At 40.9% G+C, this 20,419-nt stretch overlaps 1 protein-coding gene across 2 annotated transcripts in view; it reads left to right on the plus strand.

Moving 5' to 3' along the window:
* Positions 1 to 20,419, plus strand: part of RBMS2 (RNA binding motif single stranded interacting protein 2) — a 59,819-nt gene that overhangs the window by 29,934 nt on the left and 9,466 nt on the right. For both annotated transcript variants that reach the window (XM_089920886.1, XM_022571819.2), the window contains exons 2-5: positions 11,183 to 11,349; positions 15,909 to 15,967; positions 16,813 to 16,904; positions 17,969 to 18,126. In XM_089920886.1, coding sequence (XP_089777012.1) covers positions 11,207 to 11,349; positions 15,909 to 15,967; positions 16,813 to 16,904; positions 17,969 to 18,126 — 452 coding nt within the window. In that variant the 5' untranslated portion in view covers positions 11,183 to 11,206. The remainder of the gene's footprint in view (positions 1 to 11,182; positions 11,350 to 15,908; positions 15,968 to 16,812; positions 16,905 to 17,968; positions 18,127 to 20,419) is intronic.

Raw genomic sequence — 20,419 nt, forward strand, 5'->3', positions numbered from 1 at the left:
AACTAGGTTAACACTTTGCCAAGGACTAGTTCTGTTCAGATCACTGTCTTTTTTGAGATTCAGAGTATGTTAGGAACTATGAGAGCATGGGTCCAGGAGTCAGGCTGTATGGACTCAAGTGTTTTAACATTCTATCCTAGTTTTAAAAAATTAGTATGTCGGACCTTGAAACTTTTTCTTTTGTTTTTAAATAGATAATAGATGTATGGACTTGGTATGAAATATAAAAGGTTCAAAAGTCTGTTTTCACTCCATCTTTCATATACCTAGTTCGTCTTTTTAGCGGCCAACTTTATTAACCGTTTCTTGTGAATCTTTCTGGACGTATTTTATGTATATTATATCAGACTTTGAAAAATTATATCTGCAGTTCTTTGTGACTTGTAAAAAGCAGACTAGAGGGACTTCCCTGGTGGTCCAGTGGTTAAGACTCCACGCTTCCAGTGGAGGGGATGCAGGTTCGATCCCTGGTTGGGGAACTAAGATCCCACATGCCCTGTGGCGTGACCAAAAAAAGGCAGGCTAGAATAAGGATTAAACTTTATATACCTAACGTAATGCTAGGTGGTTGCATGTATACATTTTATTTTGATCTGAAAATAGACTAGGCATATATACCTTCCATATTCTTTGGTTAGGTTACTTTCTTCAGGTGTGTAGTATTGCCAGTGTTTATTGTTTGGTGAATCAAAAATATTTCTGTAATGGTCACAGGAGCAGAATCTTTTCATGACTTTGAGATTTTAGGCCTTGATAAAACCAGATCCCTAATCTACCAATCTGGGAATTCTTTGTATAGGTAGTATAAGGGTGAAGAAGAGGAGTACTGGTGTTTCCTGACTTCCTGTGGGTTTGTGATCTCTGTATTTCTGACCACAATAAAATTGTGTCAGATGATGAAAATAGGGTAAATGACAAGGTAGGGCAAAATAAACTAGAGGCAGGCATTATCTTTTCCTATATATTTTCTCTATCTGAGGCAACTTTATTGTGGAAGAGAGGCACATATACTTCTCTGCAAGCTCTGAAGCTCCAATGATGCCGTTATTCTTTTTCACTTTGCAACTCCTTCTCAGGCCATACGATGATCCACCAGCTAGGCCGAATAGTGGAGGGGTTGTGTAATGCAGAGTAGCACTCCATGGGGGCTCAGTTGTATCCTACCCATGTTCTCCCCAAGCAGTTGGTGGTCATGTTCAGACTTAAGCTACTTAACCTTCAAAGATCCTTTTTCTGTCCTGAGAATTAATTAAACTTTTTGCTTTATGGTTCCTGGTACATATGAGATATTGCCACACTGACATGTACCCACAAACTGGTGGCATAGTTGGTTATTCCTTGGGATAGAGGCATGGGATTGTGCTGCCTAAAAACACTGTGCCTAAAAGGGCTCTGCCCCCCAATAGAATTGCCCATATATTTCAATTGAGGGCTCTTGCTCTAGTAAGTCTATGTAAGCACCAGTCTTATGTAGGTTTTCCTCTAATTTATTTGGTTCACAATTCAAATGCCTTTGTTCCTTAAATGTTCTACTTTGACTAGACATTACCTATGGCCAGGGAACTTAGAACTGTTTTCTTTCCAGAAGGGAGAGAAAGGATGTAGGGTCATGGAAAGGACTGCTTTACATGTTTACTCAGCTGGTTGCCTTGGTTTGGATACTGTCAGTATTAAGGTTTCCATTACTTGGTTCTGCTTAACAAAAAGTGAAGCGACATAACAGAGGGAATGTTGAAATAAAACTGAACCTCAGTTTCTGAGTTTTAGAAGGGAAATAACACATCACCTGCTCTACTTCACAAAGTTGTCTGGAAGATGATATGAAATCATAAAGTTAAATCAACAGTTTAACTTAAGTTACTGTTAAATTGTTAGACGAAAAGAATTCTGCATCAAACCGTGCCTTGAGGATTTTTGCCCAGTCAGGAGGTTCTTTATCCAATCTTAAAGAAAGCAGAGTTTCTCAAGAGTTTCTGGTACATATCCTCTTGCACCTGAATCTTTAAGGTAGAATGGTTTGTTCATCGTTTAGGGTCCTAAAAGGAAACAGATGCATACCCAAATGGAGTAATTTGAGAAAGATGTAATGAAGGGACTATTTACAAAGGGACTTAGGGAAACCAGTGAGAGGGAGTAGAGTACCCTATGGCCAGCAATTACAGAGCCTACGTACTCTATATCTAAAAGGTCAAAGAACTGAGGAAGATTACCAGAATCTAAGAGTGTATGGAGAGAACTATGGGCTTCAGTAGAGGTATGCAGCCAAATCATGGTATTCTGGCCGGGAAAGGAGCTAGGAAAAGAAATACTCTGGTCTCATTCTCCTCCTGCCCTTTGTTATCCTACTGGTATGTATATATCTGGTTAGCCAAACCCAACTGGAAGCCAGAGGGCAAGGGAGCCTGTTCATACACTCTGTATGGTCAGCTTCCAAGGCATAAAGCAAGGTGGACAAGAGTGGCTAGTGGATCTGGAAGGGTGAATGGATTCTTGAGCAATGTGTTTGGCTGTATGCTTAACTGAGGATTCTTTAGTTATTTTGACTTAGGGTTTAAAAACGTCAATTTTATACTTGAGAACTAGTTTGAGTATCACCTGGTATGAATGTAAAAACTCCCTCTGGTATTAAAGGGATGTAGAAAACAGATTGCTACTGTAGTGGTAAGAGCCATGAAAGAGTAAGGGGGAGGAGATGAGGAGCTGGAGATGGTGTCAGGTTTACTTGAGCTAAGAGGAAGTAGTAGAAGTGCTGAGAGTCAGCTTTGAAAACCAGGTATGGGGGCTTGCCTGGTGGTCCAGGGGTTAAGACCCTGAGCTCCCACCGCAGGGGACCCCGGTTCGATCCTGGTCAGGGAACTAAGATCCCGCATGCTATACCACGTGGCCTAAATAAATAAATAAATAAAGTAAAACCAGGTATGGTGGGCAGATCCGTGGTATGGGTTCTGTGGCTCAGGTGCTGTGTGTTCCAGAGATACCTTTCTGTTTTTGTTTTGTTTTTAATGTTATATTTTTTTTCAGGGAGGGGGATTACAGAAAATATTCCTTTCTTGCTCTGATATGATTTAATGTCTAATACATATTTCCACTTGAATTTCAATAAAATATATTAATCTTATGAATTTTCTATCTGGAAATGAAGTAGGGTGATGCCAACCTAGGCTGAATCCTGTGCTAGGTCATACTAGTGTGTGATAGCTGAACATCTCAAGAAGTTTTCAATGGTTGGAATGTCCTCTTCTCGCTACCCATCTCTATCAAATTTTTATGACAGCTTTATTGAGATATAATTCACATACTATACAATTCACCCATTTAAAGGGTACAGTTCAGTGGCTTTTGTATATTCACAGAGTCCTGCATCCATTACCATACTTTTAGGACATTTTCATTACCCACCCCCAAAGAAGCTCTGCCCACTTAGCTATCACTTCCCAGTTCTTTCATTATCCCCCTCTCCCAGCCATAGGTAATCAGTAATCTACTTCCTGTTTCTAAAGACTTGCCTATTATACACATTTCATATAAATGGAATTATGTAATCAGTGGTCCTTTGTGACTGCCTTCTTTCACTTAGCATATTTTCAAGGTTCATATTATAGCATGTATCTGTACTTCTTTCCTTCTTATGACTGAATAATAAGCTCATGTATAGATATACCACATTTTATGTATCCATTTATCAGTTGATAGACATTTGTGTTATTTCCACTTTGGGCTATTACAATGCTGCTGCGAAATTCCTGTACAGGTTTTGTGCAGACATATGTTTTCAGTTCTCTTGGGTACATACCTAGGAGTGGAATTGCTGAGTCATGTGATAACTCTGTGTTGAACCATTTTAGGAGCTGCCAAACTGTCTTGCAAAGCAGCTGCATCATTTTACATTCCCACCAGTAGTGTACAAGGGTTCCAGTTTCTTCACAGCCTCACCAACACTTGTTCTTTTTTATTATAGCCATCAAAGTTACTTTTGAGTAAAGTCATAGTCTTTTTATTACAGCCATCCTAGTGGATATGAAGTGGTATCTCATTATGATTTTTTAAAATAAATTTATTTTATTTATTTATTTTTGGCTACATTGGGTCTTCCTTGCTGTGCACGGGCTTTCTCTAGTTGCAGTGAGTGGGGGCTACTCTTCCTTGAGGTGTGTATGCTTCTCATTGCGGTGGCTTCTCTTTGTTGAGGAGCATGGGCTCTGGTCGTGTGGGCTTCAGTAGTTGTAACACGCGGACTCAGTAGTTGTGGCTCGCCGGCTCTAGAGCGCAGGCTCAGTAGTTATGGTGCATGGGCTTAGTTGCTCCGCAGCATGTGGGATCTTCCCGGACCCAGGGATCGAATCCGTGTCCCCTGCATTGGCAAACGGATTCTTAACCACTGCGCAACCAGGGAAGTCCCTCTCCTTATGATTTTGATTTGCATTTCCCTATGGCTCCCTATTAAAGGTTTAATATCCTACTCATCCTTCAAGGTACAACCCAAACATCGTACTTACTTGAGAAACTTTTCCCTCAGGAATTGTTTATTCTTTCATGTTCTTATACCATTTTGCTTGGATCCCCATTAGCACACATATTTTTTTCTGCTAGTTATCTAGATTGTACGCTCTGGTTTGTGAACTACTTAATGGCTTCTTGTGAGTGTGTGTTTAAATTTATTATGAAATATTTCACTTATACTCTTACTCATCTGTGAGTCCCCACTGCATCAAGCAGGGCATGGAATATTTGCATTCAGATATTTATTGAATGATTCAAATAATGCAAAGGATCTCATGAGTGAATATTAGGAGGTCTGTTACTTTGCAGGGAAAGTGGACTTTCTCTTATTAGGAGACATTATGACAGAACTCAGAAAATAATGTATTTTTAGACAAAAATGTTCAGATGTGTTATATGTCCCAGAGACCACTGGCTTTAGGAGCTTGTCTTGTGGATCATCAATATCCAGGTTGTAATAGGAATTTTGATGTCAGGCCACTGGATTTTGTATCTGTGAGACTTTCTTAGGCGTTTATTAAGATGATACACAATTAGCAAATCCCCTAAGTTTATTTTACTCCTTTTAGCAAATATCCATGCTTATACTCTATGCCAGGAACTTCACTGGGCACTAGACACGGGATGGAGTTTTCTCCTGCTCTGGTGACAATAAGAGTTAAGGGCTTAGGATGGGGATAACTTTGATAGCAAATGAATGGATACAGGGTTTGTGAATTTTATTAAACCAGGCAAAATGAACACTTGATCAGAGAACCTTATTTTCAGAATAAAGACAGTGTTTCAGTTACATTAACTTTTAAGTAGCTCATCTGACTGGATCATTCTTTTAAAGATCTGATGAAAACTTAGTGATTGGGAAGTAGGCCTTGTATCACTTCTACCATTATGATCTCTTGTAAGAGAGCAAAAGGAAGAACGCTCTCTTGTCTCCTAGTTTCCTGTAACTCAGCAAGACAGGAAACATAAAGTTCCTTGCTACAGGAAGACGGGAGTTTGATTTTTCTTTTTCTGGATGAAGATGAAGGAGTTATATATTTCTCTATCCCCATACTGTAAGCCCTTCCCCGGATTATTATCCCAGAGATTCTTATGGGATATTTTATAGGACAGTTCTCTAACCATCCTTCAAATACCACCCCCCCAATCTTTAGGAAATTAAAGTCTCTTCAGTATTTTATCTAAAAGGCCTCAGCCCTAGACAGTAAAAGAAGAACAAAACATAAGGAATCATTTTATAATCTAGACATAAGTAACTTTCTGAGGAGGTCAGAGAGAGGTAGTTCTGAAGATGGTCAGGGCCTGCTTACTGAGTAGTTATCTCGCTGCCTGCCTCATAGGCTCAAATCTCTTCATGTGCTTTCCATAAAAACATCTCTCCAGAGTTTTCCTGGATCCTTAAGAACTTCTGGGGGGTGGGGGGACTTCCCTGGCAGTGCAGTGGTTAAGAATCCGCCTGCCAGTGTAGGGAACACAGGTTTGAGCCCTGGTCCAGGAAGATCCCACATGCTGTGGAGCAGCTAAGCCCGTGTGCCGCAACTACTGAGCCTGCGCTCTAGAACCCGCGAGCCACAACTGCTGAGCCCGTGTGCTACAACTACTGAGCCTGCGCTCTAGAGCCCGCGAGCCACAACTAATGAGTCCATGTGCCACAGCTACTGAAGCCTACACACCTAGAGCCCGTGCTCTGCAACAAGAGAAGCCACCGCAATGAGAAGCCCACACCGCAATGAAGAGTAGCCCCCGCTCGCTGCAACTAGAGAAAGCCCACGCGCAGCAACGAAGACCCAATGCAGCCAATAAATAAATAAATAAATAAAAATTAAAAAAAAAAAAAAGAACTGCTGGGGAAGCATCAAGTCTCTGCAGACAAATAACAGCTCAACTTGGGTGAGTTATCCATATTCTGCAAAGGAAGGAGAATTTTGTCCTTTAATTATAGAAGAACTCCATTTTTTAAAAGACTCCAAATTTTAAAATAATAACGGTTACTGACAGTTTATACTTGCTGTATGCCAAACACCATGTTAAGTACTTTATATCCATTAACTCATTTGTCCTACCTTTCTTTGCCTTCTTTCAGCTTTTATGTATGGCTGTTTACTATGCAAGGGGAGTGGCCCTTCTAGGAAACAGCCAAGTCCTCCCCCTGCTAGTGTTCTCACACACCTTTTATTGATAGATTCTAGTCTCCAACCAACCTCAAATTTGGTGTTCCCTAGCATTTGCATTCAATCAATTCGTCTTTGCAATCCAGTGTTCCCTGTTCTGCCTTGGTAACGAATTGCCCATAGGCATCTGGGTTTCACTGGAAGATCCAAAGCCAAAAAGTCCTCGCCCTGAGATTGCTTCCCACCTTTAGCTATCATAACTGAGTTTACTCCACTTCCCAAAGAAGTAGTGCAATACTAGAACTTTCTAAAAGCATTAATACCTCCTTTATAAGCCTATATTTCTAAGGTGGTGCGTTAACTTTTAGCTAAGAAATCAAACTTCCAGGCTCTTCCATGCTAACTACCAGGCTTTTCACGCCTTGCATAGTATTTTAAAGGTATTTAAATGTTTACTAACTGAATAAATTAACCAGTATTTATTCTAAAAGCATTCAGCATATATCCATCAAGCAGATAACTTCAAATTCTGCCAGTCTGAATTTAACTTCTATACTTTTTCCTGACCTCCCTTCATGTCTAATATCTCCTAACTAGTCTTACCACCTCTGGTCTTCTACCCCTCCGAACCAGCTGGGATAATGCACCTAGTGTTAGCTTTCTCAAACATATGTTATCATGTCATTTCTCAGCTTATAAACCTGTTAATGTTTCCCAGTCAGAATTAAATCTCCTTCATGAGAAGACTCATACATAGGGACTTCCCTAGTGGTCCAGTGGTTAAGAATCCACCTTGCAATGCAGGGGACGCGGGTTTGATCCCAGTCAGGGAGCTAAGATCACACATGCCGCGGGGCAGCTAAGCCCCCATGCTGCAACTACAGAGCCCTCGAGCTCTGGAACCCGCCCACCAGAACTAGAGAGAAGCCCATGCGCCACTATTAGAGAAGTCCGAGCGCCGCAAGGAAGAGCCCACATGCTGCAGCTAAGACCCGACGCAGCCAAATAAATAAATAAATATTTTGTAAAAAAGAAGACTCATACCTACCTTTTCTACTGGATAACTTTACATATTTCTTTGCTACGTGATAATATGCTACCATCCTTTATTTCTAAAGGCAAATCTAATACCATCCCAGGTGTCTTAAGATTCTAGGACAAATATGAGGGCCTTGTTTTAAACAGTTCAAATCTTGCTCTTCATTTTTTAGCTTAGGCTCGGACAGAGAACCAGTGGCCTCAGAGAACCATTACAGACCAACAGGAGTCAAGAGAGACAATACTGCCCCACCCTTCTCTCGCCCAGTAAGAATATCTCAGTCCTCTGGACTCTCATATATACTGCCCTGTTCTCTTTTATGTACATAGGTAAACAAGGATCATTAGTTTACATTAGTTATTATTGTCTCTCCAAATAGTTTCTTTCGGGAAGCTAGATAAGCTTTACTTAGAGGCTTTCTTGACCTTTTTTATTGAATTCTCTTGAAAAGAGAATATTTTTCTATTTTTTCTCTTTGGAGACTATGTAGTAGTTTCAAGAGCTGTTTGGGAATAGCAAAAGAGAAAAGTTCTGGGTTTTTATTTTCTGAACTACATCTTTTTTTCTAGGAATTTTTCTGGCCTTGCAGCAAGTTTATCATTGACTAAGACATATTTTTAGATTATAACTAAGACATTAGTGTTAAAACCAAGGTTATAACCATGGTAGTAAACCAAAAGCTTCTTTTCAATTTATTTCTTTCCTCAGTAACCCTTGTGTTCTTATTTGGACAGTCGTAGCATCATTGATAACTTCCTCTTAGGAATATTCTCTCACATTGGGAAAGGGGATAGATGAACTCTAGCTGAGGCAGGTGATCTCATCTGCCAGTGCTTGGCACATGATATGATGCTGCTAGAGTTGCTTCTGCTGTCATTGTTGGCATCATCATCACCCCACAGGCCTAGAATCTCTTATTTATTTATTTAGGGGCGGGGTGGGGGTGTGGCACACCACACGGCTCGCAGTATCTTAGTTCCCAAAACCAGGGACTGAACCCAGGCCCCAGCAGTGGAAACGCCGAGTCCTAACCACTGGACCACCAGGGAATTCCCTAGACTCTCGTATTAGAAGAAGCTTGGCTTTCTCAGCTAAGGATCAATAATGGCAATTCCTTAGAGATGAGGAAAGGCATATCTTAGTGAATGATCTCCAGCAGTGATCTTATTCTGAACTCAGGAACAGCCATGATTAGAATATAGTTGATAATCTTCTTGGCCTCTACTTTATTATTATTTTTTAAAAATATTTATTTATTTATTCGGCTGCGCCCAGTCTTAGTTGTGGCATGTGGGATCTTTGTTGCTGCCTGCGGGATCTTTAGTTGTGACGTGTGAACTCTTAGTTTCGGGATGTGGGATCTAGTTCCCTGACTGGGGATTGAACCCGGGCCCCCTGCATTGGGAGCATAGAGTCTTAGCCACTGGACCACAAGGGAAGTCCCTTCTTGCCTCTACTTTAAATCAGATGGTGCACTTAAAACAGTAGTGATAATGGAGGGGGCCTAGACCACTAGTATTTGATTATTATTACATGTCTACTAATTCAGTGGAGATTTCAACATCATTCTTAAAGTATGTACTGCCATTTCTAGCACTGGATGTATGACTTTTAGGTTTATTTGCCTGTTTTTGTCTTGTTGTCTGAAAGTTGCTGAAAAACGTGCATGTGCCCTACCCTGCACTTGTCGACTATCACTACCACCACAGAGGAATAATACATATTCTTCTGGCACATGGATTGTTCTATATGGAAAATCCTAGTGTAAGTGCTGGCAAAGAGAGGGGGACAAGGATAGGAAATATAAAGGGTGTATCAAGAGCTACAATGGTCATGAGGCTTTGGGCCATTCCAGAATGTGGTATTGGGTTTCTTCTTTGCTGCAGTATAGAGCTGAGGAATGAACTATGTATTTGCAAGTGGGTACACATTTGTGATTATGTATAGTGACAAAAATAGGTAAATACTTGCTTCAACATATTTAGCTTGAGCAAATATTTTTATTTTAAAGTTTGCTAAAGGTCAGAGGCGTGAAATGTAAGAGGCACATTTCACATTAAGATTCTTTGGGGGGAAGATTTCCCCTCTTTGATATTCATGTTTCCCTTTTTCTTCTGTTACCACTCTAATCCCTTACCACTACTACCAGAGAAGAGAGAGAGGGGGAAAACCTGGAGATGCAGCTAGTATTTTATAGGGAAGTAATTCCAAACAGATTTATACTATACAGTGCTTTAAGACAAGGGAGAACTGGAATATGAGTATGATATAGTAAAATGCACTATATTATAGGTAATTATGCAAATTTAGAGGATTATGAACCATATATATGTATATACACTAGAAGCCTGATTAGAGCATAAGGGTATAAAATATGCCATGAAAGAAATGGATCCATGTTCCAGTCAACCTGGTAATTTTTCTCTAACAGAAGTACCCCCCTACAGAAGGGGCTCCAAAATGTAGCAGAGTCTGGTTGCCTGTCCTGGTATCAGTAGTGAAAAATTACAGATGTTTCACCCCAATGCTGGATTTCCTTAACCATACTTTATCTATTATTCATTCATATTTAAACTTTTAAAAACTTGTAAATAACTTATGACTAAACCCCTATCAGCATAGTAACAAATTTCATTTTTTACTACCTGGCATGGTAATTAGTATTTCATTTTGTTTGTCTAATCTTATAATAATTTTCAAGCTCCTGCAGGTATTTTGCAGTCTCATATTCTACAGTTTTATGAATAATCTATGTTCAACTTTTCTATACCTTCATCATTTAATAAATTTTTATTAGTTCCTCTGTGATTTTTGAATGGAACCTAGATTTTATTAGTCTTGTCTCATTACACAGTTTACTTAAGAGGCATACATTAATTGTGTCTCCAGCATCTGTATGATAAAAACGTTCCTCTATAACTAAGTACCTTTTTTCAAAACCTTTATCAAGCTTATTTTGGCCTCTCATTTCCCCTGAAAGTTAGGTAGGACAGTTAAATATTTTCTTATTTTATGGCAGAGAGGAATTCCTTTAGGCTTCTTTTTTAACGCTCTTTTTAAAAAATTAATTAATTAAGGGCTGCATTGGGTCTTTGTTGCTGCGTGAGGGCTTTCCTCTAGTTGCGGCGAGCGGGGGCTACTCTTTGTTGCAGTGCACAGGCTTCTCATTGTGGTGGCTTCGCTTGTTGCAGAGCACGGGCTCTAGGCACATGGGCTTCATTAGTTGTGGCATGCAGGCTCAGTAGTTGTGGCTCACGGGCTGTACAGCGCAGGCTCAGTAGTTGTGGCGCACAGGCTTAGTTGCTCCGCAGCATGTGGGATCTTCCCAGACCAGGGCTCGAACCTGTGTCTCCTGCATTGGCAGGCGGATTCTTAACAACTGTGCCACCAGGGAAGCCCTTTTAACTCTTTTGATGACTTCATTGCTGTTAAAGTTTGGAATCATTCTTTCCAAGGGGCCAAGATCTTCCTCACTCTTCAGCATCTAAATGTATAATTCTTCTGACCTTCTGTTCTTCATGTCTCCCTGCAGCCATATGTGTCATTGTCTCAGCCAATGGCACCACCTAGTCCAAGCAACAGTACCCCTAACAGCAGCAGTGGGAGCACTGTAAATGACCAGCTGAGTAAAACCAACCTCTACATCCGGGGATTGCAGCCAAGCACTACAGACCAGGACCTAGTCAAGTTGTGTCAGTCGTAAGTTGGGGTACATAGGGGTAGGTCTCCAGGGACAGTACAGATTTGGTGATACTGGCTTCTTACCAGATACTCTTATCCTGAAATGCAATATTATCAATATTTTGCTTCTACCCCTATAGTTGCAAGGTTTCTCAGCAGCCCCTCTTAGAGGAATTCTACCTACTACCAATATATAAAACTTTTATGTGTTTCTCTGAGGAAAGCTGGATAGGGCTGACCTTTGAAGCCTAGTTAGTACATGACTTTGTTTCCAGCATGTACCCAGAACTGATGGTCTTAGTGGAAATAATTCCTATCCTTACACCTTGAATAGAAATGCTCAGTATCTCTAAAGATACTGATTAGTAGATAGTGAATACCAGCAGTAGGGATAGAAGAAAGTGGGACTAGCCAATCGAATTATACACTTAGGAGAGTTACTGCTGCTAGAGTTATTCTCAGTGACCCAGAGGAGCCCTCAAATTAGTGGATAAAGAAGAAAATGGAGAAAGAGTTGTCACTTGGCATCTACCCCCTAAAGATCTTTGGGGTTTCTTCAGCATAGATTTGAGTCATGAGGGTGGAGACAACTACCATGGAATTAGCCCAATTAGGAAAGCTGGAAAAATTGCAAGAATGCAGAGAGGCCAGCTCAATTCCATTTGGCAGAAATATATGTGTTTCAAATCATTTATATGGGGGACTGATTAGAGGCAGAAGTCTGGTGGGATGGTAATATTAATGGGGAAGGGGAAATCGGGTTTAGAAAGAAATAAAGATAGGAACCTTAGTCTGTGTAAATTTACCATCTTTTAAAACTATTGAAGCATAACAAGCATACAGAAAAGTGCACAAATCAGAAGTGTTTATAGAACAGTGAATTTTCACAAGGCGAACACATCCTTGTAACAGTCCCTGGTAACCAGATCAAGGACTAGAACACTACCAGCTCTTCAGAAGCCCACCTCCCAGTGACAGTCTCTCCCCCACCCCCAAAGGTATCTACTGTTTGGCTTCTAAACGATTGATGTGGCTTGTTTGAACCTCATATAAATATAATGATATAGCACACACCGTTTTATGTCTGGTTTCTTTTGTTCAATGTTGTTTGTGAGATTCATCCACATTGTTGCATATAGCAAAAATGTGTTCATTCTTATTGCTTTATAGAATTCCATCATAGGAATAAACCACAACTTATTTACTTGTTCTGCTGTTGCTGGACATTTGAGTTGTTCCCAGTATGTGACTAGTATGGATACGGACAGTGCTGCTATGAACTTGTACATGTCTTTTGGTGCATGTGTATAAGTATATACATTTATGTTGGGTATATACCTAGGAGTAAAATTGCTAAATCATAGGATATACATTTGTTCAGCTTTTGTAGATACTAGTAAACAATTTTCTAAAGTGGTCAAAGTAACTCAAACTCCCATAACAGTATGAGTATGTGGCAGCTGTTCCAAATCCTGAAGAGGCAGAACATTCTCCCCTCAAAATGTTTGTATGCGGCATCAGAGGTACTCTATAAATCCCTTACTCTACTGAGGTAGTGGCTTTTGGAAGTTTGCTAGCACCAGGCTGCACAAAATCAGTCTCTAAAGGCTAGATGTGTGTATAAAACAATCTGTTAACCTCGGCTTACCTTGCTTTAGAAGGCTATTTAAATGGAACTTAGGGAACTTAGTCTAGGACTAGTAATTTTTTTGAGGGAATGGGAATTGGCAAAAATGTTGGTTTATGAGGAAAAAGAGTATCATATCAATCTAGTTCCTTGATTTCTGCACCCTGTATTTCTTTTTTTATTTTTTTTGCGGTACGCAGGCCTCTCACTGTTGTGGCCTCTCCCGTTGCGGAGCACAGGCTCCGGACGCACAGGCTCAGCGGCATGGCTCACGGGCCCAGCCGCTCCGCGGCATGTGGGATCTTCCCGGACTGGGGCACGAACCTGCATGCCCTGCATCGGCAGGCGGACTCTCAACCACTGCGCCACCAGGGAAGCCCCACTGTGTATTTCTTGTACCAAATATAATGTGCTGCAAAAATCAATCCTCTCACTCCACAAGACAGAGAAAAAACTCAATTCTACTTCACTATACTTTTAGACTTTCATTTTGCCCTTCCCAATAGTTGCCTTACCTTCTGCTATGTCTGAAGGGATGAGAACAGTCAGGGTCAGCATGTACAATAAGATGGAAGTAAGGAGCCCAGTAGGGGACCATAGAGAAGTAGGAATGAGGAAGGGAAAGAATAGGTGCTACATGAGTTATGATGAAAGGGAAGCTGTGAAGAACTGGTGGGTGGAATCCTCATGGGTGTGTGAGCTGGGAGGGACACCTTTCTGTGAAGGGTGTTTCCCATGCATAGGACTTCCTGCCTTTGTCCCAGTTATCTCTCTAGGTTGTACAGGAAGTAAATGTTGCTGGATCCTAGGCCCTGGTGGGCAGGAAGGAGAGGCGTGGAGTCTGGAACTGGAACTCCTGGTTCTCTTGGAGGGACTCCTTCAGAGGAGGAAGCTGCATGATCCAGCTGTTGCCAGCTGAAGTGGAAATTCTGACTCAAAGTCTCAGGCTGCTCAGACCACAGCAAGCTCCACCCTGGGGCCTCGATAGGGATAGCAGCGTGTGTGTGTCCTCTGGCTTACAGTCTCTTGCATCCCTTCCTTTCCTAAATTTGGGAAAGAATCCAAGTATGTAGCCCTGAAGGGTTAGGTTCGCCACATCCATTCTAGCCTCCAGGGCATCGCCTGGCTTATTCTGTCTAATCCAGTGGGTCACAGAGCTCCTCTACAACAGTCAGTGAGAGGCTGCCAAGGAGCGAAACAAATACATCAATCATCGTATGTTCTTTAGGAATGGGATGAGAGGAAAAGTAGAAAAAAATGCTTGTTTCAGGTATTCGTCTCAAATTCAGTCCCTGCCAACTGTTTTCAGTTAAATTTTATACTTCTGACTTTGTTAGTGATTTCTGTTCTGTCTCTCTAATATTTTCACCCTCCTGGAGTGGAATGTAGAGACTTCTTTATAGTAGAACACTTCTAATATAATCCCTGACCTGTGATAGATACTCCGCTGCTCAAGTTTGGGGAACTCCACATGAATCTGCTGCCAAAGTATAATTTTCAGAAAGTTGAAAAGCATAACTCTGCTGCAGGTATAGATGAACGCATGCCAAATATTTATTTTACTCATTAGTGAGGGAACTAGCAGGATGGTAAAATGGGTTCAAAGGGTATTTGAGGGACTGAAGAAAGAATGTTGGAATAAGATTACGAGGTTACAGAGAAAACTGGTTCATACCCTATAGGACTATAAAACAGTAACCTTTGGGATCATCTTTTCTAATGGACAGAAATTATTTGTATTTCTACTAGATAAAAATCTACAAATTAATATGTATCTTCACAAAATCTGGGCCCTCATCAGTAATAAATAGTAACTGAAACAAAGAAACATCCCCTTAGATAACAGAATATACTTTGAATGGGCCTTGTAGACAGTGTTCCAGAATGACATTGAAAGAATGTGCAATCCTCATTTTGCCTTATCGTCAAGTTTTGGATAATTTTCTTAACACAGCTGTTGCATTTGCTTTTATGCCCACTCCCCTCCCTAATACACTGAAATCTTGACAATAAGAAATAGAAATCAGGGAATTCCTTGGCAGTCCAGTGGTCAGGACTCGGCGCTTTCACTGCTGGGGCCCTGGGTTTGATCCCTGGTTGGGGAACTAAAATCTCATAAGCTGTGAGGCGCAGCCAAAAAAAAAGAAAAGAAATAGAAGTCTTAGAGATTAAAGCAGGAAAGAGCCATTTGATTAAATGTTGAGGTCCCATGAATATAATAATAATATAATATAACATATAATAATAATAATAGCAGTTAAGAGTGTTCAGGTGTTTACCATTTGATAGACATTAGTACTTTATATTCATGCACTCATTTCATATTTCCAACAATCCTATCTCCATTTTACAGATGGTGAGACTGAGGCACAGAAAGGTTAAATGACTTGTCCAAGATCACACATAGCTATAAAGTGGCAGAACCAGGATTTGAACAAAAGCAGTTTGGCTCAAGTTGACCTTCACTCAGGGGGCCAGTAGAAGGGTGAAGAGTGGGGTGTCAGAGAAGAGAAACAGTTTTTCATGGGAGGAATGGTGTTTCTTCAAAGGAAGATAAATAACATCAAGGATTATTTTTAGTCCTCAAGGAATTCTAGCCAGAGCTCTGGCCTTACACACTGCTATGTGGACACCACCAAGCTTCTTTCCCAAAAAAAGACAGTAGTCTTTTTCTAACTAGTATCTGAGTCTTATTTGGGGAAGAAGAGAGAAATGTGTTGATAGTGTAGGGACTGCAGTTACCTTATTTCTTGTAGGTACCTTTGGGGAATAGGTTTATATGATAAGTGTGACGTTTTAAATTCATTTCTTCTTTGTTCTAAGGTTTGAGTAGGGACAGTTTTCCTAGTGGGAGTGAAGACAGGGCATGGATTCATCTAGATGTCTCAATCTCTGTCCTAGTCTAAATCCCTGTCCCCAGATTATCACTTTGCATTTTCTTCTCCCTTAGATATGGCAAGATTGTCTCCACTAAGGCCATACTGGACAAGACCACAAACAAATGCAAAGGTAAGAGAACAGCTGCTCTTGGTGGTGGAGAACAGCTGTAAGTGAGGCCATCCCTTGCCTTTGCCCGTTATTGCTGCAAGTCCCTGGTTTCCAGTGCCAGGGAGGAGTCTTCAGGGTTTTCAGGCTTAAAAGACTAGTAGGTATTTAGATTCTTTGTGACCAGATAGCTAGAGCTGAAAATGCTGTTTTGGGGACTCAAGGCTAGAAGCCTGCACAGAGTGCCTTTGAGTCCCCTGGGCCTACTTTGGCTGTCATGTTTCCCTGGATTGGATGGTAGATATTCATTCATGGGTGAGTTTATTTCTACTTAGCAAAGCATTGTAAATGCCTTTTGTTTGTGGAGGTGGGTTGGGTTTGTTGGGGTTTTGAGCAATTCTAGGTGGGGATGGAAGAGTGGAAGGAGGGGAAAGGGCTGTACATTGGGGTGAGGAGGGGCTTCTTCCAGCAGGTGGCTGATTATCTGCTGTGGAGAGGCTGTATTTCCTACATGCCTAGCATTTCTGCAGGTGTGCCTAGAAAAGAGAAGGGGGTTCTTTTGGAAATAGAGGGGGCTGTGAATTATTAGAGGAGCCTAATTCTTGAAACCTGGGATTTCTTAGGGGAGAGGGAGGAAGGCAAGGATACCATAAAGACCTCATTGCCCTTGGCATTCTTAGCTATAAAGTAGACCAAATCTCACAGGGTTTGAGGAGCACGTGGATAACCACCTGAAACCTCTTCATTTCTCTTCCTCCCTACCACTTCTATTGCGTGGATCGTAACTCCTCCTCTGTTTCCTGAAAAGCCTGGGCCTCCTACCTCCCTCACACCCCCCACCTCCCAGTGATGCTGTTTCCCTGTTCCAGGCTATGGCTTTGTGGACTTTGACAGTCCTTCAGCAGCACAGAAAGCTGTAACAGCACTGAAAGCCAGTGGTGTGCAAGCACAGATGGCAAAGGTAAGGGTGCTACCCCATGTCTATTCCTCTGAGGGGTTGTAGTTAGCACCAAAGGCTTCCAGAGGTTTAAGAGCCATGCGGTTGATGGGCAAGGGCTATCTGCAGTGCTTTTTAATTTATTTAGATAGTTATTTAGTTATGGCTGCATTGGGTCTTCGTTGCTTCGTGGGCTTTCTCTAGTTGTGTTGAGCGGGGGCTACTGTTTGTTGCGGTGCATGAGCTACTCATTTCAGTGGCTTCTCTTGTTGAGGAGCATGGGCTCTAGGCGCGCGGGCTTCAGTAGTTGTGGCTTCCGGGCCCTAGAGCACAGGTTCAGTAGTTGTGGCGCACGGGCTTCGTTGCTCTGTGGCATGTGGGATCTTCCCTGACCAGGGCTCGAACCTGTGTCCTCTGCGTTGGCAGGCGGATTCTTAACCACTGCGCCACCAGGGAGGCCCTCTCCCACCTCTTCTTGAGAAAAGCCCTCTGACATTAGAGTGACTTTAGACTTCCTGTGAGACTAGAACTTTCAGGGCTCCGTGGTGACCCAGTGAGCTATACATCTGGCTCTTAGTGCAACCCCCAGCACATTGGCTTCCCTTTTCCCTTCTCTTCTCCTCCTGCTTTCCCTCCATCAGGGAGTGTACAGGCATTCCTACTAAGAGGAGTCTGCTGTGGCTGGAAGAGCGGAGTGGGGGGATTACCCAGAACAATGCAGCCCGGGAAGCAAAGGCAGTCCAAGAGAATCCAGCCTCTGGGACAGGCTGTTGGGCTGTTGGATAGGAGAGGAGAGCGCTGCTCTGCCTAGTTCTTAAAGAGACAGCCAAAAACTTCATTGATGGCTTGTACTGTGGGCCTGTACAGTACCAGAAATATTAAATCTGTGGGGTTTTTTGGCCCGGACTCAGTTTATAACCCATGACCCATGATAGTGGGACCAGGTGTTACAAATCGTTAAGATCCTCTTTGTTTATGTGCATGCCTCCCTGCTCTCTCTTTTCTGAGATGTCATTTTGTGGCTGCCCACTGAGGGTGGGAGAGGGTTAAGGGATATGAAATTCATTTTTTCACTTTCATTTCCATAGCAACAGGAGCAGGACCCCACAAATTTATACATCTCAAACCTCCCGCTGTCAATGGATGAGCAAGAACTGGAGGGAATGCTGAAGCCCTTTGGCCAGGTTATTTCCACTAGAATCCTTCGAGACACCAGTGGGACCAGCAGAGGCGTTGGCTTTGCAAGGTGAGGGATGCCAAGAATGGGAAATGATGAGGTTAATAAGGAATGTCACTTAGAAGGTCACCAGAAAGTCTGTGCCCTGCTCCCCCCAGGACCAAACGATTAGTCGAAAGTACTTGACAGTAAATCAGAAGTTCATTTAATTTTAGGTCACAATACTCACAAACCTATTTTCTCCCAAATCTTTATCCTTTCCCCATTACTTTCTGCTATTCTAGCCTTTGTTTCTTTGATTCAGACCTAACCAGAATAAAATAATTCCATATCTTCTTATAGTTTACTGAGTATTTCTCATCCTATTATTTAATCTGTGAAATAAATATTAATTCTCCATTTTATAGAAAAGGAAACCAAAATTCCCAATATGAAGTGATTTGCCCAAAGGTCTCACAGGAGCAGAGCCCTTATCCTTCTGGCTTCAGGATCAGCAGGATGAAATGGAAGATTTGGTACCTTTTCAGATCTGTTGAGAGTCGTAGATTCTAGAACCAGCTCTGTGACTAACTGCCCATGTGATATCAGATCTTTATGAGCCTTGGTTTACTCTGTGAAGTAGAGATTTAGATGAGTGATTTTCTTAAGGTGTTCCCTAGAGCTGCAGAGTTTTTCAGGGTACCTTCTTCCGAGCTTAGGGTCACTATTGTAGGGCTTCAGCCTCTTCTAGCCCACTTAGGAAATGGTTCTGCTTTTATTTAAGATTTTGCTTGAAAGGAGATTCTGTTGCCTTTCTAAAAAGTTTGAAAAGTATTGGAGTAAGTGATCTAAAAGTCCCTTTTTCTTTTATAATATCTTCTCTGGTCCAAGAACATTCCTTTACTCTAGAGTGTTTTAGACCTTGAGAACAAGGAATAGGACCTTTTCCCTAGCCAACTCAATCTTGGTGGCACCACCTGCTGGCAATCCCAAGTATAACTAAAGGGGAGTTTCTAAGGTTTGTGATCATCAAACGTTTTTGTTCCATACTCTCAAAGCAAAAGCTCCAGTTCATGGCACCTTAGTTGTCTCGATAATTTTTTAGCCCTAGACAAAAGAAATACTTAACAATTTGCTTTATTAAGTAATTAAATGGTCTAGACAATTCAAAAAGTGTTTAATAAATATCTTAACAACTTTGTAGTTATTTGAAAAATACATTGAAAGAGAAAATATTTTTATTTCATTCTTAAATAACTATACTTTCTAGTGAATGTGTGCCTGTTGGACACTACACAACTTCTCAAACCTTGGAATCAGATTGGACACTTACACCCTCATTTCCTGTTACACATTAGTTTTCTTATGGTACTTGCTTTTGTCATAGCAACCACTGAAAAACCAGCTTTGCAAAAATATGTTATCTAAAGGATTGTAGGGTGATCTAATGTTGAAATGATGAACTGTTTAGAGTTAGTCGTCTTTACAGTAGATATCCAATAGGTATTGCTGTATTTTCTTCAGAAAGTTAAAATATCCCTTGTTGTGCCTCTGTGAGCTCATCACAATGGCCCAGGGCGCCTCAAAGCCCAGTGTGGGAAATATGGCTTTGAAAACTTAAAAAACTATGAAATCTCTTGCATGTTTCTACATTAATACCTACAGATTTTCTTCATACATTTAGATTCTTGCAAAGTATAATTTCCAGCAATTTATAAATATTGACATTTTAAATAAAACTGTCATATCATTTAAAAATGTATCTAAATGAGATCTAAATGTCATAGCAATTTGATACACAAAATCATTTTAAAAATACCTAGGGCATTTTTTTTAAAGTCATAACTCTTACATCATTCTTATAGTGTTCTGTTTTTCTTCTTGATCTTGTATTTCCATTGTATTTCCCTACAGAATTGCATTCTAGTGTAAAATACTTTTTTATAGTTGAAAGTCTTTGTATGGATCATTGTTACACTTCTCTGCAACGAAAATATGTATATAAATTTTTTTCCTGTGGCCCTGAGTCTATATGCATTAATCCATAAGAAAATTATCTTTATAATTAGTTCACAGTTGCCCCAAACAACATAAATATATTAAAATGTTGATACAAAATTGTTTCATCTAAAGTAAATTTTATTGGAAATGCTCCTTTTAGATTTGTATAATTAGATCATGTGGCCATCAGTGAATATTGTTTATTGCTGTAACAAGACAGAGTTTAGTACCAGCTCTGTTCCTGTGTTTTGTTTTCATGGTGAGGAACCTTGTTCACATAAATAAGTAAATGGGAATGGAAAGAGTTTTGCTAAAATAGGAATTCTTTGAATTCCTTCTGAATTATATGCCAAGACCAGGGTGATCTATCATCCAAAATGAC

Source organism: Delphinapterus leucas, chromosome 11 (genome assembly GCF_059928025.1).
Source record: "Delphinapterus leucas isolate spDelLeu-1000000601 "Yukka" chromosome 11, BTC_Dleu_Yukka2, whole genome shotgun sequence".
Lineage (NCBI taxonomy): Eukaryota > Metazoa > Chordata > Mammalia > Artiodactyla > Monodontidae > Delphinapterus > Delphinapterus leucas.